This window comes from Xenopus laevis, chromosome 3L (genome assembly GCF_017654675.1).
Source record: "Xenopus laevis strain J_2021 chromosome 3L, Xenopus_laevis_v10.1, whole genome shotgun sequence".
Taxonomy (NCBI): domain Eukaryota; kingdom Metazoa; phylum Chordata; class Amphibia; order Anura; family Pipidae; genus Xenopus; species Xenopus laevis.
In genome coordinates this window covers 141,241,076-141,257,853 of record NC_054375.1, presented here as the reverse complement: position 1 = coordinate 141,257,853, position 16,778 = coordinate 141,241,076, and the positions used below count along the sequence as shown (strand labels likewise).

The 16,778-nt window shown below is 40.6% G+C and overlaps 1 protein-coding gene across 1 annotated transcript in view; it reads left to right on the top strand.

Annotated features, from left to right (window-relative positions):
- The window catches only part of adam9.L (ADAM metallopeptidase domain 9 L homeolog), a 54,000-nt gene that overhangs the window by 15,156 nt on the left and 22,066 nt on the right, over positions 1 to 16,778 (top strand). Inside the window, 9 exon segments of the mRNA NM_001085604.1 lie at positions 1,114 to 1,178; positions 1,905 to 1,983; positions 8,445 to 8,521; positions 9,696 to 9,879; positions 12,819 to 12,884; positions 14,645 to 14,716; positions 15,604 to 15,773; positions 16,310 to 16,391; positions 16,497 to 16,630. Of these exon segments, the coding sequence (NP_001079073.1) occupies positions 1,114 to 1,178; positions 1,905 to 1,983; positions 8,445 to 8,521; positions 9,696 to 9,879; positions 12,819 to 12,884; positions 14,645 to 14,716; positions 15,604 to 15,773; positions 16,310 to 16,391; positions 16,497 to 16,630 (929 nt within the window).

The following is a 16,778-nucleotide window of genomic DNA, read 5'->3' as shown; positions in this document are numbered from 1 at the left end:
TGCAATAAACTGCTTTGGTAGTGTTCCTTCTCCTATTAAATGGGTGGATATCCTTTGAGTTAAGTTTTAGTATGTTATAGAATGGACAATTCTAAGAAACTTTCCAATTGGTCTTCATTGTTTATTTTATTTTTATATTTTTTTTTTAATTGTTTGCTGCCCCCTAACTCTTTTCCAGCCAAATGGGGTCTAAAAACAAATGCTCTGTAAAGCTACCAATTTATTGCTACTTTTTTATTAGTGGTCTCTCTATTGAGGCCCTCTCCTATTCATATTCCAATCTCTTATTCTCTTATTATTCATGCAATGCATTGTTACTAGGGTAATTTGGATCCTAGCAACCAGATTACTTAAAATGGCAAACTAGAGAGAGAGAGTGCTGCTGAATAAAATGCTAAATAACTCAAAAACCACAAATGATAAAAAATTAAAACCAAATGCAAATTGTCTCAGAATATCTTTCTCTACATTATACTAAAAGGTAACTCAAAGGTGAATAACTTCTTTAAATGTTGGGGTTCTATACCAACCCAAGGCAAACACTGTCCCTTTAGCAGGGAATAACTGTGCCTCCAAAGATGACCCCTTTAGCTCTCCAAACTGACACTATGCGTAGAGCATTGCATATGAGTTCCATGTTTCTAGCCTTCAACTCTGCATTATTTTCCCCAGAATTGTATCCTGAATACACAGTATTTGCATCCTGTCTACTGCAAAAGTAGCAAAGATTATAATTCCATATAAGGTGCATTATTTCTCGCCTAATACTTTTAGCAGGCTGTAGTTATCCTTTAAAATCAATACAATGCAGTCCCCACCCAAGACAAACCCAGAATTTCAGGCTTGTTATCCATTTCACAATGGGAAGGTTGTGGAAAACTCTCTGACCCCAGAAAGGCCCCTGGGAAACAGCAGCTGTAATGCACGTGCCCCCGTGCCAATGCACTCGCTCCTGATGCCAATGTACCTCCTGATTTGTCATGCCCCTTTACTTGCTATTGAAGGGGAAATATTCCTGTGGGCACAATCCACGGCACATATCCAAGATATCTTCTTCTTCTTAGTAATCTGTTCTGACTGCTTAATAATAACAATGACTGTGTTTCCTTGCAGAATTCACTTTCTTATGCCATCGAGGTAGAAGGCAAGAAACATGTCCTGCATTTGGAAAAGAACAGGTAATTCTGATTAGTTAATAGACCCAATCGTCTTTCGGTTGATGTGTGTCCAGTAGGATAAATTTACTTTTAATGAGACTTTTAGTAAGACAGGTAGTTCTAATACACAGCATTTTCCAATCTCATCTATCTAGCTGTTGCTAAACTACAATTCCCAGCATCCCCAGACAGCCATATAATTATATTGTAATATCTGACCCATTAAATAAGCAACTGTACTTGATGCCAGAGGGGACAACATTCTACATTCTCCTTTGCAATGTATTCTATTGCAGCAATTAAATAACAATTGCAAATTCTACTCCAAGTCAGGCAGAACAACCAATCAAATGTGTTTTTCCCACAGTAGAAATTCATGGTGAAGGTCATAAGCCACCCCAGAAATGAAAGGGTCCATGCAAGATGATGAATGCCTTTTGGTAATTGATATATGTTGCTGAATTATAGACTATCCCAAATATATTCCTGATTATAGCCACCATTCATGTAACGACATATAATCACCCCTCCTTTTAGTGCTGCTTTGTCTCAGGCAGAAGAGAGAAAGAGGAGTTTATTATACAGAGTAAACCCTTCTTCTGGACTTGTATTACAGCAAATAGCAAACACCAATGATATCCTGGAAATTAAAGCTGTAGGCAGAGGACATTAAGATGGCTTGGTTCAGTATAACTGTATATGGTCCCCTGAAGCTGCTAATATGTTTTGTTTGGTTTTTTTTTTTAGAGATTTCATCGCCAGAGACTTTGCGGTCTATACATATGCAGAAAATGGAAGTATAATATCAAGCCGGCTTCAGGATAAGGTCAGTATCTGCTTTATTGGAAACGACAAACGAGGAACCGGCACATAGAATTAAAAGCTGACGAAGGGGCCGCCCCCTGAAACGTTGTGTATTGATTGAGACATTAAACACTTAGGGGATAATCCCCTTTTGCATTTTATTCTGCGTTTGTCGTTTCCAGTGGATTTAGGGTAGGGCCGTCTCCCTAGAGGACTGAGCACCAGATTTCAGGATTATAGGAGGGCATGGGAGTGCTTGCGAATTTTACTTTGCCCAGTATCTGCTTTATATCACAATGTGGGATTCAATATTCTACATGTCTTTAGAACCAGTTATGTGCTACTTAAAGGTACCCCATCCATAGGGTCTCTTGTCATGTCTGCATTGAAGTGTTTTTTTCCTCAAAATAGAGCGGCCGACAGAATGTGACTTTTTCTCTTGGCTGTGCCCCATGAAGCAGCAGCAGCAGTTCTCATAAAATTTTTTGTATTGCCCAACCTACAATGTTGCTAAACTACAATTACCAACAGTCACCTGACTGTTGTGTTGCCCTGGGTCCTGCCACTGCTGTACACTGCCTGTGAGTAACGTGCAGCTGACAATGTGAAATCAAGATGTACAGGGGTAAAATTCGCACAGTCTGTGTGCTGCTATGTGTGTGCCTTGCTCCATAGAAAGCAGCGATCAACATTTCTGACTGGCAGCAACAGTTTTAAATCATGTTTTGCCAAGTTTGACATCAAATGGGAACCGATCCCTATTCTGTCTTTTCTACCGTTTTGTTTGTGTTCATTTGTGGCTGATTTTATGCAACATGCCTTGTGTATAAGATGCAAATGTTGTGGATTTGAATGGAAAGCTCTTTGGACAACTGGCAATCTGATTCAATAGGCATTTATTTGGAAGTCGGAAGGTTGTGGATCTTCAGGAGGTGGGAGTGGTGCCCATGCAGGGGCCCTATATTGTAAGTGGGTTTCATTATGCTTAAGGCAGTATTAAAGGAGAACTGAAACAAAATTACTAGAAATAATGTATTATATATACTGGACTCACTGTCTTAGCCTAAGGGTTCAGTGGCCCTTTAACAGTAATGATCCCGGCCTTTATAATTGTCCATAGCAGCTCCCCCATCTTGGATCCTCTTAAGCCATCTTTTAAAAACAGTGGCACATGCTCTGTGTGATATGAGCTTTTTTTTGAGACGTTAATATGGGCCAAGTAGTATTTGAGCCTAAGGCAATGCCACTTTGTAATACAACCCCCCCCTGCCACCACAGAATCCACTGCCAGAACTTGTGAACTCACTCAACCCCCCCACCATGCTGGACTTGTTCTCCCCTGGAATTTTGCCCCTTGAGCCCCTGCACCCCTAGTTCCTGCCATGACTGGAATATAAAGTGGCCCTTTATTTTTCCCGATCCTAGCACAGATTGTTTTATTTCCAGCCTTTTACGTTCTATAATGTTGGTGTTCTACAGCTAAATTAATTCTCCCATTTTCCCCTCCCCTCGGAGTGAAATTCAGTTTCCAGTGTCATGTTCAGTTTCAGTGAGAGCTAACCCATGTATTTATGGACGACATCTTTGCTTAGATACTGGAGCGGCCCAGCCCTTTGCCGTAACTCCTCTGTCTCCAGTAACACATGATAATGATCTGTCCTGGGCCAACATCATGTCATCCTGTTACTAATTTGTTTGTGAGATTCCCAGGAAGTGACTGTCAGTCAGTTGAACGGTCACATGGTTCTAGGGAGGATGTGGCTAGAGGAATTAGTTGATATATCAGTCTGTGTGGCAGATGATTGATTTTAGTGACATCCTGCTTGATTTCCACATTTCCCGTGTATTATCACCTAGGCCTTGTCATTTCATGTGATTGTGCTGGAAATAGCTTGTGATCACCGTGACTTCTCTCAGTGGTACTGAACTACAAGTATCTGTGGCGTAACTAGATATTACTGGGCCCCAAAGCAAATTATTTTTCAGGCCCCCAAAATGTTTAGAGGTTGACTTGTTTCTTCAATATTTATTGAAATTGTATATGAATTAGGGCCTCATGGGGCCCCTATACCTCCTGGGCCCCCCTGCAGCCGCAGGGTCTGCTTCCTCTATAGTTACACCCCTGACAAGTATCAATACCTAACTTTTCTTACTGCTAGTGGATTGGGCCTCTATAAAAATATATCCTGTAATACACTTTCATTTAAATAAACCCCTCCACACTTTCACTTAAATAAACCCTTTTCATGAAAAATATATCCTTCAAATGTGTATGTGTGTGTATATGTTATCTTTATCTGCCATTTTATGTCCACCCTCTGGCTTGTATGAGGCACTGTGTTCATATATATGAGAAATGATTGGGGTTCATTCAACACATACCTCCTCCCAACATTTTGAAAATAGAAAGAGTGACAGAAAGATTTGCTGCTCGAAGTGTGGCGGAAATTTGTGACCGCGCCCATTTTATGGCCAACCCCCGATTACCATGTCCAACGTTTGTCGGGTTATGGAAAGTTTTGAACATATTTCTGTGGTTTTATTTAGGGTCCGGGTTTATGTGTTATTACAGTTTTGCTAATGAAGGTGAATTGCCCTTTAAGTCACAGTTCCCCCAAGAGACCGGCTTATCTTAAATAGTTACAATTGTTTATTTGCTTATCTTAAAATTATAACAAATGTATCTAAGTGCATGTATTCTGGGCTCACTGCCAAAAGCCAATAAAGTTTTAGAAACTTTGTATCTTTTTCTAACTGTTCAGTGCAGGAGATCAGAGAAAGTCTGGAGATTTTCAGTAACAATCTGGGACTGCAGGTTGAGCTGTCAAAATCAGGACTGTCCTGCAAAAAACGGGACAGTTGAGAGGTATGTAAACACTGGGCAAATATGTTCCTGGGCAGTAACTCATAGCAACCAATCATTTGTTTGTTTTTCTAGCCATCTACAGCTTGAACACTGAAAGCAAACATCTGATTGGATTCTATGGAGCAGATTTGCCCAGTGTTTGTTTATAAAGGGCCCCAGTGTGTTTAAGCCCACACTACTTCCTGTTTGAGTTAAACCCTGCATTATTTCCTGTCAGGTGATCAGTGAGGGAGCACACAAAGCATCACAAAATGGTGGCTCAATGCATATGATGTAAAAGGGAAATATTTACTGATATAGGCCAATTTAGTAAGAGTCTTTGCTAGGTGACTTTTTATGATATAAATCCTAATATCTATTTGGGCTGAAGGTTTGGGTACATAAATTGAGGGCTCATGCACTTGGCCAGGCCGCACTTCACTAGAGATGCACCAAATCCACTATTTTGGATTCGGCCGAACCCCCGAATCCTTCACCAAAGATTCGGCCGAATACCGATCCGAATCCTAATTTGCATAAGCAAATTAGGGGTTGGAAGGGGAAAACATTTTTGTACTTCCTTGTTTTGTAACAAAAAGTCACGTGATTTCCCTCCCTGCCCCTAATTTGCATATGCAAATTAGGATTCAGTTTCGCCGGGCAGAAGGATTCGTCCGAATCCTGCTGAAAAAGGATGAATCCTGGCCGAATCCCGAACCGAATCATGGATTTGGTGCATCCCTACACTTCACAGTATTCAGTGTATGCAGCACCAGTGGAATAGCATTTAAGCAATCACAATTTAGCTCCCTTTTATGTCTCCCTATGATATTTATGTGTAGGTCTATGAGCAAATGAGTGCAGCTTGCATTTAGTTGCAGCCGAAGTGATTCAAAGAACCAATATATGGGTTGTTTTCACTAATGATATATAAACCCAAAACCACTTAGCCCACACATGTATTGTTCTTGGTGTGTTTGCAATGGACTTGAGGTTCAAAAAGGCAAATCTTAGTATGACATAAGGTGGCCATTCACAGGCCAGTAACAGCTGCCAACCCAGTCCTTTTGGCAGCTTATTGGGTTGCCCAACCAATATCTGGTGAAAATCGGATATACAGTAGATCAGGCAAATTTAATAATCCGATCCGGGTGGGAAACAGATCGCCTTGTTGATGAGGTCCTGCATTCCCATCACTGTGTTCACATCATTTGCGGATCATCCCAATAACACCCAGCACAATGTATCTAGGAAAGATCGGCTTGTAGGATGACCTCACTAAATGAGCAGATATTTGTGTATGGCCAACTTTAGTTTTACCAGTTCTTTAATCCATCACAACCAATAAGCACTTTGCTTTTACTGGACTAGTTTGCATAGAATATTGAGTCTAAACATCTGATTGGTTACAACCTGGGTTAAAGAGACAACACAAGCTTTAATAATGTCTTTGCATTACCCTGGCATGTTTTTTTTTTTTTTATTACAAACTATACTGATTAAAGGTGGCCATACATGCATTTCATATGATTATCTAAAAAGTCCTGCCGATCATGGCTGATATACATGTACTATGAATATTTGCTAGTTCAGGGATAAGGCAGGCTCGAAAATCTTGTAATCTGCAGATGCACCATGTTGGCTAGTTTGTCGGCAGATAAAAATCATTCTGATCATTCCTGCTCTTTGCACACATGACTGGAACAATAGAAAAGCATCCAAACTGTGTGTGGCCCCTCGTATGATCTCTATATGTTCAACCCATGAGCATATCAGATTGCCCTGTGTGTGGCCACTCTAAAGCCTAAAGGTGGCCATACACGGGCAGATTAAAGCTGCTGATATCGGTCCTGTAGATCGATTTGGCAGTTTATGTGCCCATGTGTGGGTGCTCCCGACGGGTCCTCCCGATCTATATCAGGCCAAAATCGGGCAGGTATCGATTGTTCAAGTTTGATTTTTTTTGTACGATCCATCGACCCGTCGGAGCCCATTCGTAGTATTGTAATCCGTTCGGATTCATCCAATATCGCCCAGCCGTTAGTGGGCATATCGGGTTAAGATCCGCTCGTTTGGCAACCTTGACAAACGAGCGGATCTTATAGTGTATGGCCACCTTTAGACCAGTGTTCCAAAACGTAAGGCCCGTCCAACTGTCAAGTACATGGTCCCAGACTAGTAAATAGTAGGGGCCAAACCTAAAGACCAGTTGCAACATATCTGAGAGAATGCCGTTGTTCTTGATATTCCTATAAATCCAGGGTTCAGTGTTTGTATATTTGTGTAACCTTGTTATAAGCTAAGAGGGTCTAACCAAATGCTAAAACACTAAATTGGGTGCCTGATCCAAAAAAAGGCCAGAAACCCCACCCTAGAATTTTTGTATCGTATCATGCTGCTAATTACTTCCTTCTGGGTCCCTGGTGGCCAAATATGTCAGATCTCTTTGTGCTCCGAGCTGTTAAATGTTCCTCTGTAAAAAATAAACTTCCATAGAAGGGCCACATTATTTGGTTTATGGGTTTCCTTTAATCACACACTGTCAGCAGTTCCCTCTTTATAATGGTTCAATGGCACAACTCTGCTTTGTTAAGACATTTCCTATTGTCGAGCGCTGCTATGTCAATGTTATAACTCCACATAGAAAACACTTGAGTAATGCGTTGACATTTTTTTCTGCCCAAGCAGGCTTCATTTTTATTGCGTTTTATGGAGTCCAAGGTTTATCCAATGTGTATATAGAACAATTTATTGGGTTAAGTAGTGTCATGCTGCTGCACGTGAAGAACAGAGACCGTTAGCCACTTCTGTACTAAGTTTTTCAATTGCTACCATTTAGCCTATGAAGTATCTGCATAATATGGAGAGGCGCTATAGGTACAGGCCCAAGCACTAACATTTCAGCAACTCGTTATTGTGTATAAGGAGAGGGCTCTCTGGGTAAATTAAGCTGATTCAGATCCCCATGTCCGCTCCTTCGGAACTTGAATAAATGATTTGATCTCCATTTTCACTCTCATCTTGTCCCAGAGTGCTTAAAACATTACTGTAAAGTGCAGTGTCCCATAATTGTTTTCCTCTTTGCTAAACTGGTTGTCCTCAGATGACCTCCTCCTCTGCCTCTTCCTTTTCTATAGCTCTTACATGCTTTACCACCCAACACTGCTTATGCCTTGGCCTCCCCTGCCTAATCTTTTATCCCCCATAACTTCACCTGACTACTCTTTAATTTTCACCCATACACACATTCTCTGCCTACTTCTCTCTCCATCCTGTACTTTCTTTTCTAGACCATTCTCTCCTTGCATTATACTCCTCCCTCTTGCCTCTACTTCTATTCTTCTCACCTATGGTGCCCTCATCTCTGCTGATAACACCTTCATTCAGATGCTGCTGCTTTTACTCCTTCTACCCACATGCTTTCCCACCTCCTGCTGTCCTTCATTCCCCCCTCAGCCTGCTGCTGCTTTTACTATTCTGCTATTCCCTTTCCCTTTCCACATGTTGTTTGTCTATCCAGCTACAATTATATACAAGATGAATTCCTACTTTGTCTTTAAATGAATAAGCAACTATTAAAAATGTGTGCTTTGTCCCCCCATCTTTGTACATTAATGTTCTACTTCCCTTCCTTTCAGGAGCACTGCCATTATCAGGGGTATGCAGAGGGGGTTCCTGAATCCGTTGTGGCCATTAGCACCTGCTCCGGCTTACGGTAACTTGCTTTACTTGTCCCTTTAAAGAACCATACACTGATCCAAGTTTAACATTATTCACATTTTGCTCACTGCTGCAGTGTTTTACTGTTAAAGGTAAATTAAAAAATATTAATTAACATGATCTGCCAGACATATAGTAGTTATCAGGGCAAAGATTGTTGTGTGTGTGTGTATATAGCATTTGTTCATACTGCATTTTTACATATGGGCTGACATTTCTTTACTATGCCTTTCCCCAAAGACTGCAGTATTATCATTTATTTATTCCAGCTAGGTTTGCTTCTATGGTATATTACCCTGCTAATGCACGCTTTATTTTGCTTCCATAAAGTGTAGTGCTGATTTGCTGAAACCTACTAATGTCCCACACAGCTTATTAAATAATTTCTTAATGTCAATCACAGCCAAACAATCACTCTTTATGTCTTATGCCTTTGATGACCCATATCCTGCAACTCTCTAATGTTTCCATTCTCCCTGGGAAGTTACAGTAGTCAAGGTTTAAGTTAAAGGGGATGCTCCCCTTTAAATTAACTGTTAGTATGATGTAGAGAGTGATACTTAGACAATTTGCAATTGTTTTTTTTTTTTTTATTAGTTGTGGTTTTTGCACTATTTAACTTTTTTTCAGCAGCTCTCCAGTTTGCAATGTCCGCAGTCTGGTTGCTATGGTCCAAATTACCTGGAATATTAGTTGGAGAGTGCCTGAAGAGATTGTAGTAAAATGTAGCAGTAATAATAAATGTAAAGCCTTACAGGGCATTTGTTTTTAGATGAGATCATTGACCCCTATTTGAAAGCTGGAAAGAGTCAGAAAAAGAAGAAGAAGAAGAAAATTAAGCAAAAATATAACAAAGAGAAAAATGAATTCCAATTCCAAAGTTACTTAGAATTGGCCATTCTGTAACATACTAAAAGTTAACATAAAGGTGAACCACCCCTCTAAATTGACGGTATGTACTTTACCCCATAGCAAGCAATATGTCATATTTGGGGTAATTATTTAGAGATATTTTAGTGCCTTTGAAAGTGGAGGCATTTTGCCTGCTGCGCTATTTTCACATGTTCTTCATGCACACATGAGGTTTTCTCTGTAATGTACCAGAAGACCATACCATGTTCCATGATAGAAACGATTACCCAGGACCCTCACTTGTGTCTCTCACACAGGGGCATGCTACACCTGCAGAACTCGAGTTATGGGATCGAACCCTTGGACAACTCGGACAGGTTCCAGCATCTGGTATATCGCATGGAGGATGTAAAGAGCGAGCCAATGGTGTGCGGAGTGAAAGCTGCTGACAAAGAGCCGGAGACAGAGCTTAACCCACCCAGTATGACTCAGCTCCTGCGGGTACATTAATATATTCCTATATAATACTGACAGGCAGTATAATATAAACTCACACATTCATTTTCTTTAGTCGCCTTTCTTTAAAGGAACAGGAACTCCAAAAAATTAAAATAAGAAAAGACATTATAATGTAGTGTTGCCCTGCACTGGTAAAACTGTTTGCTTCAGAAAAACAATGATAGTTTATATAAATAAACTGCTGTGTAACCATGGGACAGCCATTCAGGCACAGGATACAGAAGATATAACAGATAAGTGCTTCAAAGCTTATCTGTTATCTGCTGTGTTTCCTGTGCCTTTTCGGCTTTAAATGGCTGCCCCCATGGCTACACAGCAACTTGTTTATATAAACTAATAGTAGAATTTCTGAAGCAAACACACCAGTTTTATCAGTGCAGCACAAAAGTACATTATATTTTCATTAATTTAGGAAACTTTAATTTTTTGGTGTTTCTGTTCCTGTAACCACAGTGCTGGCATATGTCCAGTGTCTGGACAAAACTAATTTTCAAATTAGGGGTGGCAATTGTTGGGCATCCTTCAGTGGAAAAAAATGAAGAACCTTCTGACCCTGTATTCCAATATATGACACAGCTCCAGTCAGGATAATAATCTAAAAAGCCTTTATTTGCACATGGCTTCAAGATCTGCAACAAACATAACGTTTCGGGCTCACCTGTAGCCCTTTTTCAAAAGTGAGCCCGAAACGTTATGTTTGTTGCAGATCTTGAAGCCATGTGCAAATAAAGGCTTTTTAGATTATTATCCTGACTGGAGCTGTGTCATATATTGGAATACTTGGTGAAGTCGGTTGGACAGTGGGCCACTGGACACGTGCTCCGCCAGAAGCATAAAGAGGTTAATAAGTGGGTGAGTGCTGACTAAAAAACTTATTTGAACCTTCTGACCCTGGCTAGTGCCTCTCTTCCATAAACCAAAAGCTCAGGCCTACAGAATTGTATTGCACAGCACCTTCATGTTTTGCCTTGCTCCCAGATATGCCCATGGGTGGGTAGAATGGTTTGTATAGTATTTCTGCGTAATCAACTGTACTATAGATGTGATAACCAAGATATGATTATGAAGATTTTCATTCATCCAGGTCATGGTATATCTAGTATAGGTAAATCTAAAAACAACTGGACTTGCTGAGTAATCAATGAAGACGTTTCACTACTCATCCGAGCAGCTTCTTCATTTCGACTGACTGGTGTGGGAAGTTCTCGGCATATAAACTTTTCCACTAATCCAATCACAATGGCACATTGTAACTCTTCAAAGAGAGATTCTGTGTAGTTACTATGATAGGATCATCCAATGTGTCATGCAATTCCTAGAAAGAGGTGTTACTTGTGAGAGTTGCATGAATGGACGCCACATACTTCAAGTACAAGAAGCTTTTTTTATAGACAGAAACATGGCTGTGCAATGGGTTCTCTGAGTCCTCTGTATATAAACTCTTCCACTAATCCAATCACAATGGCACATTGTAACTCTTCAAAGAGAGGACATCTGAAAAAATTGCCGAGAACTTCCCACACCAGTCAGTTGAACTGAAGAAGCTGCTCGGATGAGTAGTGAAACGTCTTCATTGATTACTCAGCAAGTCTAGTTGTTTTAGATTTACCTACACTAGATATAACCAAGATAAAGACAAAACATTGTGGTATAGTGCACTGGGATATTATACAGCCTAGCTTAATAATTTGGTTCATGGTGGGGTGCTCAACAAATTGCCTTTAAAGGAGAACTGAACCCTGAAAATGAATATGTTTAAAAATGCCATATTTTATATAATGAACTTATTGCGCCAGCCTAAAGTTTCAGCTTGTCAATAGCAGCAATGATCCAGGACTTCAGACTTGTCACAGGGGGTCACCATCTTGGAAAGTGTCTGTGACACTCACATGCTCAGTGGGCTCTGAGCAGCTGTTGAGAAGCTAAGCTTAGGGCTCGTCACTAATTATCCAGCAGAAAATGAGGTTGGTCTGTAATATAAGCTGATACTACAGGGCTGATTATTAAATTCTGATGCTAATTGCACTGGTTTCTGAGCTGCCATGTAGTAATTATCTGTATTAATTACTAATCAGCCTTATATTGTGACATTTCTATTCTATGTGTACTGTATATTGTGAGTGGGTCCCTAAGCTCAGTAAGTGACAGCAGCACAGAGCATGTGCAGTGAATCAGCAGAAAAGAAGATGGGGAGCTACTGGGGCATCTTTGGAGACACAGATCTTTACTGCTAAAGGCTGATGTTGCCTTGGGCTGATACAGAAGCTGTACAACATTTCTACCTACTTCTTTAGTTAGGCTTTAGTCTCTGACATTGGAAAATGACTGCTACCCTGAATTCAGTTAAAAGTGTCATGGTCTGTTCTGAGTGCTGTTACCAGTAGACTTGTTATCATTGTTATTTTATCGTTCATTCATTTATAATATCCTTAGCTAAAAAACACAGAAAGCTGGCAATCTGTTGAATCTGTCAAATATTTGTTAAAATAATATCATTTATGTTGGTGCCAAAAAATATGTGTATGTATTGGTACTACTACAAAACTAATTAATAATTCAAAATCAAATATTATTAAAGTTAATCATGGAGAATATACTCACAATTCACCCCAGTCCTAGGGTGTAGGTCCAAGTCAACATTTCAAAAAAGGAAAATGTGAGTATCCCCCGAAATAATCAATCAATTAAAAAATTGTAAAATTTATTAGGACATCAGAGCAAGACCTAACTCGTTTCGTGCCTGCTGGGGCATACTCATAGGCAAATATTTGTTAAAGGCAAATTACAACTCAGTCGCTGACTTCCTAATGCTGCCATTGTAGTACACTGTATAAACATGTCAGGGGACTGTGCAGATGATGCAGACACCTCATTATGCATCAATAAATTGGTAACAGCATCTAATATTACTCTCTTTGCAGAGGAAGAGGGCCATTCTCCCCCAGACAAGATATGTGGAGCTCTTCATAGTTGTGGACAAGGAACGGGTAGGTTTCTGGTTATTCAAGCACCTTCCTGTGATGGGCAAACCATAATAATATAGGTATGGCATCTGTTATCCAGAATATTGGGAACCTGGGGTTTTCCAGATAACAGATCTTTCCTTAATTTGGATCTTCATACTTTAAAGGACCAGTAACATCAAAAAATTCAAATGTTTTAAAGTAATAAAAAAAAAAAATGCAGTGTTGCCCTGTACTAGTAAAACTGCTGTGTTTGCTTCAGAAACACTACCATTGTTTATATAAATAAGCTGCTGTGTAGCCATGGGGGCAGCTATTCAAAGGAGAAAAGGCTCAAGTTACACAGCAGGTAAGCTATGTAGAACATAATGTTATCTTTTATCCACTAATTATCCGGTGACATATAGCCTTTTTTCAATTTCCGCCATTGCTACACAACAGCTTGTTTATATGAACTATAGTAGTGTTTCTGAAACAAACACACCAGTTTTACCAGTGCAGGGCAACACTACATTATATTCTCATTACTTTAAAACACTTTAATTTTTTGGTGTTACTGTTCCTTTAAGTCTGCTAGAAAATCATAAATATTTAATAAACCTAATAGGTTGGTTTTGCTTCCAATAAGTATTAATTATATCTTAGTTTGGATCAAGTAAAAGGTACTGTTTTATTATTACAAAGGAAATCATTTTTAAAAATCTGGATGAAATGGAGTCTATGGAGTACAGCCTTTCTGTAATTTGGAGCTTTCTGGATGACAGATCCCATACCTGTATATACTTCAGCTTGGCAGAAATGGGCACCCACAGCCTCAGTGGCATTCCCCACTCTGTGAGCAGGTTGAAGATCACTAAGGGGCACACGAGTTCTCATCTTAGTAGCCCTTGTTCCCAGGGGTCTTTGCCATCTGCAATATAATGATGTGGGATCATAGTTTGTATTGTGGCTGAGAATACACTAGTCTACGTATGAATTTGGTCACAGGGTTTTGGCAATGCTTTTTCTTCATAAGACTTTACAATGGGCATTTTCCGATTTTTGCATATGTGATGTGTGGAAGGTTAATTAATAAAGCAGTTTCCGGCTTGTGTTTGCCAAGGTGTATGTCTGTGGGTTGTCACTACACGGCACACTTATGTCCTAAAACTAAAGTCCAATTGTGGGATATATAAATGTGCCTGCAGGAGCAGTACAGTTGTCATTGTGTGGCTGTCGGATTTATAGTACGAGGCAGTCATCGTTGTGAAACTCTGCTATTAATCCACCCTTTGGGTTTCATCCAAACAGTGACATCAGCAAAAAAACTTGCGTTTAATAAAGGTTTTCTGCTTGAGTTTGGAACTGATCTGGGATTCTCTGGTACGTTCCAGACATTTCCTAGGTGTCACAGCTCAGTGTTTACATTTAATAACATGTATTGTACCCGACCCTGCTTATTCCACTCTGCAGGGCTTATTTTTTCTTTATAAAGCTGTCGCTTTTTGTAGTGAGGTTTGTAGTAAGGCTGTTTTATTGTTTTGGTCCCATGTGGTGCTCTTGGAACAAGAGCATCGGCCTCTTCATGACTTCATGTTCTGTGTATGTTGCTATTGTATCAGCGCCATCAGTTCTCAGAAAGCCACAGCTGCCTCCACCCTTAATAAGGAATCTCTCTGCGTCCCACCCACGCTACACACAGGCCACCTGGATTATGCTCCAAATAATCTAATATTGTGTGCTTTGCCTGAATAGTGGATTTGAGAATGTTTTATTTGCTAACATGATTATTTCTTTTATTTCAGTTTGACATGCTCAGCAGGAACGAGTCGGCTGTGCGGGCGGAAATGGTGCAACTGTCAAATTATCTGGACAGTGTAAGGGACACAAATGATGTGTGAGACACTGGCAGATGTGACTCTCTAGGATACTCAGTCATTCTTTACCCACTCTCTGTCCCCAATCTTCTAGGAAAAAGTCCCCCTGTCAGTGCACACACAGTGGATTTTGGTGCATATTTATACCATTTCTACTCTGAAATCTATTCTCTGTGCACTGACCTGCAGATGCCGTGCCTGTTAGTGTACACAACACCAGCACCAATGCGCTCGGGGCACTTCGATGTTCAAAGTCGCCCGAAGTTTCCTCGTGAGGCAACTTCTGGCGACTTCGGAAATCGAAGTGCTGCGAGTGCATTGGCGCTGGCATTTTGTCATTATAGCAGGGGGGAGGCAGTTCAGGGAGATTGTAGCCCCGCAGAAGAGGAGATTAGTCGCCAGACGACTAAATCTCCCCGAATCTGCCCGTGTACTTAAACCCTTAAGAGAGATATCTTTTTCCATCTGTCTTTACAACAATCTTCCATTGATTCTTAGGGTGGTGCCACACGGGGAGATTAGTCAAATCTTGCCTCACAAGGAAACTTCGGGCGACTTCGGAAAACTAAGCGATACGTATGCCATCCCACCGGCGATTAGCATTCTTGCTGGCGGGAATGCATTTGTTGCGGGTGACTAATCTCCCTTGTGCCACCACCCTTATAGAGACTGATCACCTGTCTCCTTCTCACTGTCCTGGCTGCAATTGATTATAGGAGAAAGATTACTTGTCCCTTTTATTTGTTATAGGATGCATTTGTTTTATTTTGATGAGCAGTTGGCAGTTTATATTGTTTTATATTGATAGCCCCTAAGCCCTAGACGTATGGCTGTACAGAGTGACAATAATGGCTTTCAGCTTGGCTCATGTGTGTCCTACCTTTCAGATGTACACAATGCTGAACATTCGGATTGTCCTGGTTGGCCTGATGATCTGGACAGACAGCAATAAGATCACCATTGATGGGACGGCAGGAGATGTCCTTGGACGTTTCGTACAGTGGCGTGAGACTAACCTGGTCTCCCTGCGTAGACATGACAGCGCCCAGCTTGTCCTGTAAGTGATTTGCTGTCTCAGGAGTACCCAACCTGTTACGTTGGCACAGTGGATAGGTACAATCCTTTAGGAACAGTTCAGTGTAAAAACCAAAACTGGCTGAATAGAAAGGCTGTGCAAAACAAAAAATGTATCTAATATAGTTATTTAGCCAAAAATGTAATGTATAAAGGCTGCAGTGACTGGATGTCTAACAGAATAGAACAGAACACAACACCTGCTTTTCAGCTCTCTTATCAGTGGAAGCCTGGTAACCAATCTGGAAACCAAGAGAGCTGCAAAGCAGGAAGTAGTGTTCTGTTCCGTTAGACATCCAGTCACTCCAGCCTTTATACATAACATTTTTGGCTAAATAACTATATTCAAAACCTTTTTTTATTTTGCACAGCCTATTTATTTATCCAGTTTTATGTTTATACTGAACAATTCCTTTAAATACAGGTTTGCATGGCTGCTAGAACAGCGCTGAGATGGTTTCCTGCCTTGCCATGTACTATGTTCTCCTGTCTTTGTAACTGACTTTATCTCTTTTATAGGAAGAAAGGCTTTGGTGGCACAGCAGGCATGGCGTTTGTGGGCACAGTATGTTCCAGAAGTCATGCCGGTGGTATCAACGTGGTATGTGTCAATCACATCAGATAAGCTGTTTTGTGTTTGTGAGTGGTTTATGTTGCTGAATCAACTGTTTTGCAAATACAAATTGCATTTTTTTTATGTTGTCAGTTTTCTCACTACAATGTCCAGTCCTTTGCTTCCATTGTTGCCCACGAGCTGGGACACAACCTGGGAATGAATCACGACGATGGCCGGAACTGCTTTTGTTCAGTGGATAACTGCATCATGAACTCTGGTGCCACGTAAGGATGTCCCCAATGCTTTACAGCCTATACTCACAATACAAAGACCCTTCACATTCATACATTCACCCCAAGTTACAATTACTGACTGAGCCATAATGATAAAGGCTGCTCCACCTCATTGCAGCTGTGAGGAAGCATAGAGACC